The 12680-nt window shown below is 34.9% G+C and overlaps 1 protein-coding gene across 1 annotated transcript; it reads left to right on the forward strand.

Annotated features, from left to right (window-relative positions):
* The first annotated feature begins 8437 nt into the window (after window positions 1-8437).
* Window positions 8438-10760, forward strand: LOC139491939 (headcase protein-like). The gene has a single exon (XM_071279884.1). It carries the CDS (start codon window positions 8645-8647, stop codon window positions 10103-10105), a length of 1461 nt encoding a protein of 486 aa, XP_071135985.1. The 5' UTR covers window positions 8438-8644; the 3' UTR covers window positions 10106-10760.
* The last annotated feature ends 1920 nt before the right edge of the window (window positions 10761-12680 follow it).

Below are 12680 nucleotides of genomic sequence, written 5' to 3' on the forward strand. Positions count from 1 at the left end.
TCACTTGTATGACAGTAGTTAGTTATAAATCAACTAGACATTACCACAACGCGCAAAAAATTTAAGGTTATCTACACTTCATTATTTGGTTTTGCATACCTATTTAGCTCTTATTCGCAACGATATTTTAAAAGATTTGAATCAATTAAATTTTAAAAGATAAGCATGCAACTTCAATTTTTCTCAAGTACAAAATCATTAAGATATTGATAAACAAATACAGACAATGTTTTTGACTTATAAAAGGTATATAAACATGTCACAATGTTTAACTAGCATTTTGAGCACTTACTTCTTCCACTATTGACCTCGATCAGTGAAAAAAACAAATTTGCTTTCTAATTGAATGTCTTAATGTTTTTATGTTTAGCAATTAGCTAAATGTCTCTAATGCATTAATTTCAGCTGTGTTTACTTTAACAGTTTTTTTTTATGATAACTGTATCTCCGCAGCCTCTGCCTCTGCCTCGACATAACATTAATAATAGCACACTATCTACCAAAAGAAATAATGTTTGTTACAAAGCAATTAAATTCTGAAATACGTCCACTGCGACTGTCATACAAGTGAAAGGTTTAGCTAGCTATAAAACCAGATCTAATCCACCAGTTCTAAAATACGTCTACTTCTATCAGTATTACAAATATGATAACTTCAAACACAACATCATCTTAGATAACTTAAAGGTTGATGGGTGAAAGGGTGTTTCAAAATTGACCATACTGAGCTGTGCAAAAGGCAAGCGTTGACTACCACATAACAAAATATAAGTTTACATTATAGTTCTTCTCGTTTATTAATTTTTGTGAAGTAATAAATTACCGAGTACACCTAAGGTCTAAGATAAACGTCACAAGTTTCCAATGAAACATTTCGTCAGGCGCGTAGCTCCCTATACGCCAACACACAGTTGCGTGCACATCAATTCGACATGCAAAAAAAAAAAAATAATGGCAAAATAAAAATTTATAAATTAAAAGTTTAAAGGAAACACATATATTAAATCGCTTTCTTAAATGATGGAATGTCATTAAATAGCGGCATTTGGTTTCAAAATTAAAGTTTTATTGGAGATGAAAAGATTAACAGTAACTTGCATCTTCTATTAAAAGATTTGAATTTGTTATACTCTAGAAGTTTCGGGGCACATTTTACAGAGTACGGACGGTTGAACTGTTTGGAATGCGATTTACCAATTGACATTGAAATTATCAGTACCCTTCGATATCGTTGAAAATATGCCGAGGCGATGTGTTCGACAGACTACCAGAGCCAATCCCCCCAAACACGCCAAAACAGTATTGGAAAGTCTCATTATATTTTGCGTAGACCACATGATAATGGAACTGGAGTCGCGTCTGATATCATCAGACAATCGCTTCTTTGCACATTATCTGCTTCCTTGTGTTGTCGGTAATACAACAAACGAACAAATTGCTGCATTGTTTGAGACATACGAAATTGGCCTTGCATATAATTTGTCAAATTCAATCGGGAGGTCGCTCGATGGCAAACACGAGTGCTACCGAGGAGAGATCGTTCAGTGTACTACATCTGTTGAAAACATATGTATGATTAACCATGAACAACTACAGCTGGGTTATCATAGCTAGCAGTACTGCATTATATTCATCGGGATTTCAGTGTGAATATTGACAAAGTAAAAGAGACGTTCATTTCTGCTAAGACCCGAAGAGCGGATTTTAGACAATTTTAAGTAAATTCTGTATCCCAAAAATGTGTTGCTTGCACATTCAATTAACCATGCTTTACTATATTCAGAAGTCAAGATTTCTAAATAGTTTTGCATTCATGAATTGTTTATAAGTCCTATTTACATCACTACATGTAGCTCCTCTTTTAACCGTCCTATGACCGAAAACTGAAAAAAGGGTCCCAAAATTTTTTCGCCACGCTTCGGTCGGCGGTAGTTGCTTGCAAATCGTTTCTTTCTAGCTACGCCCCTGTTCGTCCCCGAGGGTATCACCAGCCCAGTAATAAGCACTTCGGTGTTGACATGAATATTAATTATATGGTCATTTTTATAAATTTTCTGTTACAAAACTTTGAATTTTTCGAAAAACTAAGGACTTTCGTGTCCCAGGAATAGATAACCTTAGCCGTATTTGCACAATTTTTTGTAATTTTAGGTCCTCAATCCTCTTTAAATGTGTACCTATAACTATTTTGATCTGAGCGTCACTGGTGAGTCTTATGTCGACGAAACGCACGTCTGGTGTACTAAAGTATAATCCTGGTATGTTCGATAACTAATGATAAATACATGTATTACTCAATAAGCAAATAAATGCAACGCGTAATTCTATAATATAATGACTGCTTTGACCATATGTACTTACTTTCTGCATGACTCTTCAAGAACAGATCCAATTAAGAATTCGACAAATCGTCTAGCTTGTTTTCATGTAAGCCTGGCTAGGATGAATGTTGCTGGACAATGGTTCTCGTGTTCCAACGTTTAAAATGTCTGTAAAATGGGAAAAATCATGACACTTGGTATGTTCATCATAAATCGTGACAGATTTCTTCAAAATAATTAATTTGAAATAAGTAAGTATCTAACTCATACTGTGATCCAAGTTCCCCATTCATAACCATTAATTAAAAAACATACTTATATCATTTGCATTTGCGGATGTATTTGGAGATTTATTTCTGTTTGAAGTACTGACAATCCGGCACTGACGAATCCAGATTTGAGGTGACATTATTATGTCAAATGTCCAGACTGCTTACAAAGAAACGACATGTTTCATTGGCACGGCATAATCAGTGCGACGCGGTTACGCAAGGGTTGCCTTTGATACCTGTGAGTGTAAGTGGGATTGAGATCAGTTTCGGCTGGAAGCAATCTTGTTGAGGTTTTTTTTTAACAATATGGAGCGTGATGCTTGTTAGGCGTTTCATCGTCCTCATAACTCGGCTCTCTGCTAAATTTTCTTCCCGTCGTTGCTGTGGGAAGCAACGTCGTTCGACTCCTACTCCCGGACTCATGACTATCCAACCGGGGAAGAATCTGCAATTCTTATCGATTTGTTACGATCTTTAATCTTTTCCAACAGATCCAAACCCACAGAAATATAGGTGCTTCCGTCGAAGGATCGATGTGAAGAGTCTATTGAGTTCATTCACAGTCTGGTCATTATACTTGAACTTTTTTCTTCATTTTTTCATTTGATTCAAACTTCTGTTTTTATCTTCTTTGGCATCAAGTCTTGAACACGTACGAACTTGGATTCACGATAATCTATTATCCTATCCATGTAAAGCTTAAATACTAGTAATGACAATTTGTCATGTAAATCTGTAAACCTATTAGGGATTCTGTGTCCGGAACAAACTTCTAATTTGTGCACCCTCAGAGATTCAGAGGACGGCAAATCATATCAGAAAATCTCTCCGGTTACAGAATCCGTAAAGTGAGTAGTAACCCTTTTTCGGAAGATGATCTGGTTATACCATCTCTAGTTTTATTTAGGGAATCGTCTCGGTCAGATCAAATTAGAACTGACGACACGTCTTAAAAGTCTTCATTTTTTTATTCCTTACGTTAATGTGACATATACCTATCGTTTCCATTTTAATGCTGCATTAAATCCTAAACTGTTTACAAAACTTAGAAGTTTTGAAAAACTAAGTCGTTTTACCTCATAAAATAGATTACCTTAGCTGTATTTGGTCAAACGTTTAGGAATTTTTGGTCCTCAATGCTCTCCAACTTCGTACTTTATTTGGCCTTTTTTACTTTTTTTTCTATACGAGCGTCATTGGCGAGTCTTTTGTAGACGAAACGCGCATCTGCATGTCGCAAATTTATACAATATATCAATCCTGGTATTTTTGATGAGTGTATCTACATTTTGATCATACATCAACAAATTTTGTTAAAAAATGCACACAATATTTGCCACTGGGTATTAAGCATTTAACGTTTTAAAAAACCCGCTATGGTAAATGTATGAGGCTTTCAGGCTTACTTAATGTACATGTCGGGAAATTGGGAATTGGTTAAATAGTTCTTTACTGTAATTCTCTGCACTATGTTATATTCCTTATATTTTTGTTTTGATATGGATGTAATTGAAAAATAAAATTATAAGTCAGTTGTGATATATACAATCACAATTCATTGCGTTTTTTTATGTTTATGTAACACTAACATCAACATCTGATATCCAGGAAAGAAAAATAAGATTTCCATATATGCTTATGAATATTTTAAACATTTTAAAATTTTATAGGTAAAAAAGTGAAAGCGAAAGTTGTTTCAACCGGTTTTCTCCTTGACACTTTTACACTGTCTGATTTCGTTTAATAGTCTATGTTATAAATAATGTGCAAAGTTGTTATCGTCTTTCGTTCACAAACATATGTATACATAAAATACATCGTTATAGGTAAATTGCACTAATAAATAATGAAGATAATTGTACAACCTTGATGTTAAATTATACATTATGCCATGTTATATTACTGACATTAGGAGGAAATTTATAGAATAAACAACATAATCATGCATAAAAAAAGACAGAAAAACGTAATGTTATTTATGTTCTCCTGTCTAATATATTAATTATGATTTTGTTATTCGACCGACTTTTCATGCATCAGCTATTTTAATAAATGTATTAATTGATGATTGATTGATGACAAAAGGTTAATCTGATTGTTCGACATGCTCAACTGAACTCGATACTTTCAGCCTCAATTACCGTTTTTACGCAAAAATAACTCGGCTACGCCTCGAAAGTGATTACTCTGATACTTTCAATTTAAGTCACATTCTTATGGTGTAGATTTCCCAGTTGGTACGATATTCAAGGGCTTGCTTTACAACTTTAAGTTTTTGCAATCACACTTGTATGATGTTAGATCATACATTATAAGGATAAATAAGTGTGGATGTGTGATACAGAGGACGAAAAATGGGAATGTGGGATGTCGAGCCTTAAAAGTGGGTACTGGATAGTGGTAGTGGGAAGTGATAAAACATAACAAAAAAACTATGATGGGATTTTGGAGAGAAGCACCCGCATTTCACCCCTCTTCTCTTTTGCTGTAACCCCAGTCCATGATCCTTCCCTCCTTTATGACATTGCAGAATACCACCGTATGCCAGATTTTTAGCTGTCATGAGCAACATCACACGACAGACTGTATACTCTAGTAGAGTAGAAGATGTTTATCCTTTCAGAGCAGAGGCGGATTTAGGGGGGGGGGCAGGGGGCCAAGGCCCCCCCTTTTTGGGAAAAAATTTGGTTGCTTAAATAGGGAATCATTGAAGCGTGACTGGAGCGGGCCCCCTCTTAGGTCAGTCAGTGGGCCCCCACTTATGAAAATTTATGGATCCGCCACTGCAGAGTACATGCGTTGTGATTTTGTTTTTCAAACTTTGTTTTTACTTAGGTAGATACCATTTGATTTGTATGGGAGAAAAAGGGGGCTGGCTAGGATAAAACAAATGTCCTGGGTGGTTTTTTAGTTGTAATCTCAATCTAATTAAGTGTTTGTCTCAGTCTAAACCATGCAATTTGAAATTTGACCTTTTGGTGACCTTGCTGCACTTAAAAGGAAATTTGAGAGGTCAACATAAGTATAATCATTAGTTTTATATTGGTTCATATTTATGATAAAGCCATACTAAAATGCCTACAAAATATTCATTAAAGGTATTTTTAATGTCTATTTTATCAAAAATTGCATGTTTTTAACCTTTAATCTTGATAGAAATTCTATTTTTAGAAACAGCCCTTTATAAGGTAAATCCTTGAAAATTTTTGGATTTTTTTTTTTTCTAAAATTATTATATGATAAGACCTTCCTTGTAACAGAATGTTAAGATGATCTTGTAACCTTGCTTCTGGATCACTTTGCATGGATTTATCTGAGACAGGCACTTAAAATATTGATCTCTGATTACGTTATACTACATATGTGTTTTACGTTATACTACTTATGACTTATATGTAGTATAACGTAATCAGAGATCAATATTTTAATTAGATTGTTGTAATCTCTGTCCTGCCTTTTCATTTTTCACTCTACCCAGTCCTGCCTTTTGTTATTAGTTCATCCTGACTTCTACATAAAAATGACATCCTGCCTTTTTTTTTGGCAAAGTGCCTCATCCTGCCTGGTTTTTTTACTCGATCAAAACTCCTTTTCAAATTTCTTACTAGCGCACCCGTATCTGCAGGTCCTCTTCCAAAACAGGAATAAAGGAATATAAAATATATTTTAACACAGCTGTCTTTTATTCTAATGTTTTTAAGAATGGACTTTTCTTGTTTTAATGGGTTTATATTATTTGAACCTAAGTAACAATCTCAATACCTGATTCTCTTTATGTACTTTGATACCAAAATAAACGATCTTTATTACAAAAATAAATAATTAACCGTCTGAAAAGATCAATGTAAAAAACAAATCCAATATTGTTAATAATGTCGGAAATATCTATGTCTTCGGTCAGTTATGTGACTGGGTCACGCTATACTTTTAATCAGAATCAAGGCACAGGAAATTTCATTTATTGGGAATTCATAAAACACATCTTATTTTATCTTTATTCTGCTTGAGTTATATATGGGTTCAATTAATGAAGTAAGCGCTAAGAGTCTTGTATCCCGTAACGACGCCATCAAGTTTAACATTTCTTTTCATTTTGAATAAAAAGAAATCAATACACAGGGATAATTTTAGAACAGACCATTTACCATGTTTAGTCAACATAGAAAATACATTTATTCCGTTGTTTCATTGATTAGACTATTTCGAATGACTCATTTATACCGATTTTTATGTATTGTAAACAAGTTTAGAACGGAAATGTTTAACTGTTTACCGCAAAAAAAGACAATGCCTTTTTGTATTTGTTTTGTCTTTAAATGATCTAGGGTTGACAGTAGTTATTCGGTTCTTTTTCGATGTCAAGGCCGCATTCAATTTCAATAAGAAAATAAAGAAATCAAAATAAAGAAACAACCAGACTTTGTTACACTAACTTTCTCTCGAGATGTTTTGATCACTTTAGTAAGTAGGTGTAATGAGGGGACGTTTATTTATTATGGTAATTAACTCCCTCTTAACCTTAATACAGCGCGGATCCAGAGGGGGGGGGGGGGTTCCGGGGGTTGGACACCCCCCTTTTTTTGGACGATCAATGCATTTGAATGGGGAGGTGTAGTTGGAACCCCCCCCCCTTTTGTCCTGGGTTAGGACCCCCCCCCTTTTTAAAATGGCAGGATCCGCCGCTGTAATGGGGGCAATATTGACGAATTCCACTCGGCCCTCAGCGCTAGTATGTTTTTAATTTTGGTTGTTTTTATCGTTTGGATTTTTTTTGGGGGGAGGGGGGGTTACGATTTTCATTTAATGCTTAAAAATGGTGCATTTTCCAATCAAGGAGGGTGAACGCATAATATATGATATACCCCTTTTTGTATGTGCTACAGTAGAATTCGATTGACTCGTATCATATTCGACTTAATACCATATAGCGCCTCGATCCGTGAATATTTTACCGACGATTATTCTCTATAATTTGACACCTCCCACCTCTAACAAATTGTCTTTTAATTTCAGAGTTCCTGGGTGACATCAATCTCGGTGTTACATAATAATTTTTAATCGATTTTCAATAACAGCTGCATGCGTCTGCACTTTAAATATTCATGATGTTTCGTGTGTTTTGTTTAGATGGCATAATTAAGAATTTTGGCAAAATATCAGTTGTTATATTTCGCCCGAGTTTGCACTTGTAAATCTCAGTATGCATTTTTGTGTTTTGATATTGTTTATCAGTCACTCTATACAATTGTTGTGTCCTTTTTAATGTAGTTGAGTCATTCAGATATGATTTGCAGTGTGTAAAATATTTTTTGTTAAGCAAAAGCATATAGCTTTTTACTATTTTATACGCATATATGATCATAGTATCGTAAAAAAAATGTCGAGAAAATATGCGTTTTAATAAAGTACGTTTATCATCAGTTATTTTAAAATAAAATAGGTCTCTCCTTATTCACTAGTTTGATGTTTATCAATAAAATATAAAGAAGCCTTTGTTAGTAGTGCGTAACCCCAGCAAGCTGTTTACAAATAAATTTTTTTTTAAAGTTACATGCCTCCCTGCACAATCGATTTACTTTCTATTGTATGTTTTTCCCCAATTGCATTTATTTCTCAAAGCAAGGCCTAACCCAGATTCATTCTAAATTAAAATTATACACTTTACGTTACTATTGATAGAAAAGATGTTTAAATATAAAATTGTTATTGAAAAATACCGACTAAGATTACAAACGTCCTCGACCTATTTATGACAAACGCGTAGAAATAAAAATACACCATTAATGCTTGTACTTCTAACAAAATAATCAATCTTGCGTCTAAGGTCATAGATTATTCATTCAACCAATCATAATTCCTGACCGCATTTCTAACCAATCATAACTATTGTTCTAAACGAAAGTAGGCAGTTCTACGTTATTGTCAACAATAATAAACTGGATGTAAAAGCCGGCATTACTTTTAGCACGTTTAAAACTAACCGGTAAATACAGATTATACTGTGACAATATTTAGTGATTGAACATTTGAATTGTGTGGATTTATAGAAACATGCCGCACCGGAAGCACCAAAAGGTGCAACTGCACAACGTTGTTAAAAAAGATGTGGAAAATAACAATGTACAAGCCGCCGCAGAAACGAGGGCGCCTGTTGTTGAAGTAAATGACAACAGAGCTGGTCCCAAACTTGTCAAGTGTTGTGTGCCTCTAACATGCACTTCACCCGAGGATTTGATTAATCCAAAGGAGCCTGAAAAGTCTGTGAAAGTGTTCTGCAATAATGAAGCATGCGACTTCAGTAAGTGGATGCACAAGGATTGTTTCGAGGAATGGGAGGAGACGGTTTTGTCCTATCTACGCTCGTGTGGACGCGCTAGAAGCTGGAGCGAAAAACAACGCTTGCAAAATTTGTGGACAAAGAAAGGCTACGACCTAGCTTTCAAGGCTTGTGATTGCAAATGTGGCAGGGGACATATACGGAAGGATCTGGATTATTTCCCAAAACCACAAGTTGCTGTTGTCGACAACAAAAACAAAAAGAAACCGAAGAAGAAGAACGATAAACCGGCTCCTGTGGTGAGTAACGGGAAAGGGGGACATGCTTCTACCTCCATACCCCATAACAACAACCACATTCACAGTGCACCTATCAACACAACAAATGTAAACAACAACAATAACAACACGTCTTACAACAATCATGTCAGCAACACGAACCATATTTTTTCTACACAGCGCTCGCGCACTGACAGCGTCAGTAGCAGTGGAAGTCTACCGCGTTCTTCTGGTTCTATTGGATCCTCGTCATCACCGACGCCGTCATCCCCTATTGTTAATGGAAACCTGAACCAACCGGCTTTCCCAAAAAGCCCGAAAACCGTAGATGTCCACTCGTTTAACGCAAACACTTCCTTTCGGCGCCGCCAAGATCTGTCTGCCTTCACCTTTCTACCAAGGCATAAACAGAATCCATACCATATCAAGATGGACGACGATGGTACGGATGATACCAGGAACTTTATACTTTCTCACTTGACATCGTACAAGGTTTGCTCGCTGAGCTGTGTTATATGTAAGAGCGGCTTACCCGTTTTTGATAGGTACCCTATGATTGACGGAACATTCTTCTTGTCACCTCAGGCTTACGGCGATGGAGTAGTACAAGTCATCTCCGATGGTCGTCTGCAGTTTATCAACGCCGTCTGCGTACAGTGCCTTGAAAAGGGATCAGATATTCGGTGTGCATCATGCAAATGCCCATGGGACGGGAGCGCACTTCAACTTGGAACTATGTATACTTACGATATATTTGCTGCTACGCCATGCTGTCAGAAGCGGCTAACATGCAAGCAGTGTCGTCGAGCAGTTGTAGACGTCAACACTGGTCTGACATTTTATAGTCAATACAGTCGGATGATTGCGTGTCCTTACTGCAAGGCGTACGACTTTCATTTTATACGACCGCTCAATGAAGCCTTCAATGTTAGAGCAAAACAGAGTATATGGAACTAAACTGCTTAGAACTTTTATTCTGTTAACAATACTCCGCGCGTATATATAAATATATTTGCCTTTTACTTGTTTTATATATAACTTTAGCAATTTACCGTTTTACTTGAACTTTTTACACTGTTGTGTCATAATTTGTTTCGCAGATGGATCGACAAGTCTCGTTGAATGGATGGGATTGTTCCTCATATATCTGGAAGAACTAGTTTATGGACCATATTGACTATGTTACGCTACATTGTGGATTTTTGGTGCAGACATGTTTTTTTTACCAGAGACGTTATCATATACGACATGTGGTAATTTTTGTGTAAACTTCATTAGAGATTTAATCTCGTGTCCTCGCTGAGTTTGTATCCATCATTTGTTTATGAACTATTCTTAGTTTTAAGAAGCAGAACTAAATAAAATTCCAATTTGGTTTATAAACTTATAGGAAATATTTCAAATAACTCTAGACGTTTAATTTGGGTGACATTTTAAATTTAAGAACAAAACGTTTTGCGTGAAACCGGATTATTTTAATGAATTTAAAGACATTCAATATGCAAAGACATGTTACGTGTAGAATGTGCTTATGACGTTTTCTGCTTCATTTGAGACTAAAGAAATGGCATTTCTTACATATGTTTATTTTTGGAATAAATATTTAATTATTTATTGGAATTGATATGTAGCTTGTGGTTATTTCACGCTCTGTGGATTTTATATCTGGTTCAGTATTTCTGAATGAGCATATTGTACAGGATAACCGACTTTCGAAAAAAGTTGTATATCTTTTTTATTTTTTTTAAATTGTCACTACATGTATGTATCCCAATATCATGCTTTATGATTTCCTTGGAGCGTGGTACAATGTGGTATTGTATTTTTTCTTTAAAAATCAACAAAGGTTTTAATATACTAGTATCAGAGCAGGCTAAAACAGATCTAGAGCACTAATTTGTAAAGGTTTTTGTACGTTTCCACTCTCGTTCTATCCGTCTACAGGAACATAAACAGACACACAAACACACACACACGTATTGTGAAGGAAAATTGAAATGTAACTACATTCACCAGAGGTCGGATTGTAGGGGAGGCCCCTTTTATGGAGCTTCATATATGATAAATGCAGACTTCTTACAAGACTCACTACAAAATTGGATTGGTAGACTTTTCCTCTTTTTTCAAAATACTTGATCCGCACCTGATCGCAGAGCATTTCTTGAATGTTGGAAGTTTGGTAGAAATTAAAATAGTATAATGAAAAAAAAATTCAAATTTTCACAAAACATATCCCTCAAATCAAAACGTACAACAGTGAGAATAATACATGTACGGATGTATGAAAAGCCAAGAGCACATAAAATCGTAAAAAACATTTACTGCATATACAAAAATGAAGATCACTGCAATAACATAAATATCTTGGATGGGTGAAGGTCATATTTTGTTTTCGGCTGGCTGATGATCAAATCCCATAAAACGATTTAGAAAAGGCAAACGTCGGATTAAAAAATCGTATTTAAGTTGAAAGGAATTTGTATCAGTAATAACGAATTCAATACACTCGCCCAACTTTTCAAAATTGTGTAAACGGTTCCATGGCGACCGTAAAATAACAAAAAATTTAATACAGACAGTGAAGAATTACAAATATAAACATAAAAAAAACACCATAGTTATAAATGGTAATTAATGTAACCTTTGATGGACATGGACCTCATTTTCGCAATTCTATTAAAAGATTGCTTTATAATATTGGTCATATTAGTTCAGACTGTTCAAATCTTGAATGGCAAATACAAATGAAAATTTAGAAAAAAGACAAATAAGAGGGAAGAATGTTGTGGATGACCCTGGACTTAACGAGCTCTGTAGAAGGCTGAGCAGTATACTTTGGCCGCATATCTTGTAAACAAAGATATGTACTGCTTGACATCTTGAAACAAAACAATATAATATATATATTAGTGCAGTGACTTAACATGTTTTTTCGTAAAATTGCAACAAAAAATTCTGTGTTTAAAAGTCTTTCAAACAGGTTTATTTTTAGCAAAGTTCAAAGGAAAGTTCGTGAAAAAACTTTATTCATTGGCACAATGCCAATATTTGTCTATTCATTTTTAAGTTTTACGTATTTAGTAGTCGTTTAAATATCCCATTCAATTTAAATATGTCGTTCAAGTTGCCAATTTATCAGATTTTTCCTTAATGGGCCTCGACTAAATGCGGCATTGACATTGACCTTTGTGTCGACCGAGTTTAGTTGTTTACAATGATTTTTTAGTGTAAATTTATCGTGACCTGAATATTTGTAAAGTGATGTGTATTACCAATGCTTACACAGCACTAATAAAGCTAACGTTTTTATGTGTGGGTTTGAGTTTACCTATCTGTTTAATATCAAATGATTTGATAGATAATCACATTTTAGACATTTTAAACGGTAAATAATTTTATTCTGTTAGTACAAAAAGGTAATTCGGTAAAGATTTGGGGATGTGCACATGGTACATTAATACCATATGTTATCATTATTCATGTTATTTTTTTGCCTCTTTCTTTTTCTACTCTTAAATCATGTAAGTTAAAA

The sequence above is a fragment of the Mytilus edulis genome, chromosome 10 (genome assembly GCF_963676685.1).
Source record: "Mytilus edulis chromosome 10, xbMytEdul2.2, whole genome shotgun sequence".
Lineage (NCBI taxonomy): Eukaryota > Metazoa > Mollusca > Bivalvia > Mytilida > Mytilidae > Mytilus > Mytilus edulis.

What these genes read in the sequence shown, in the direction of transcription:
- LOC139491939 (XM_071279884.1), top strand. Translation starts at nt 8,645, where the DNA reads ATGCCGCACCGGAAGCACCAAAAGGTGCAACTGCACAACGTTGTTAAA.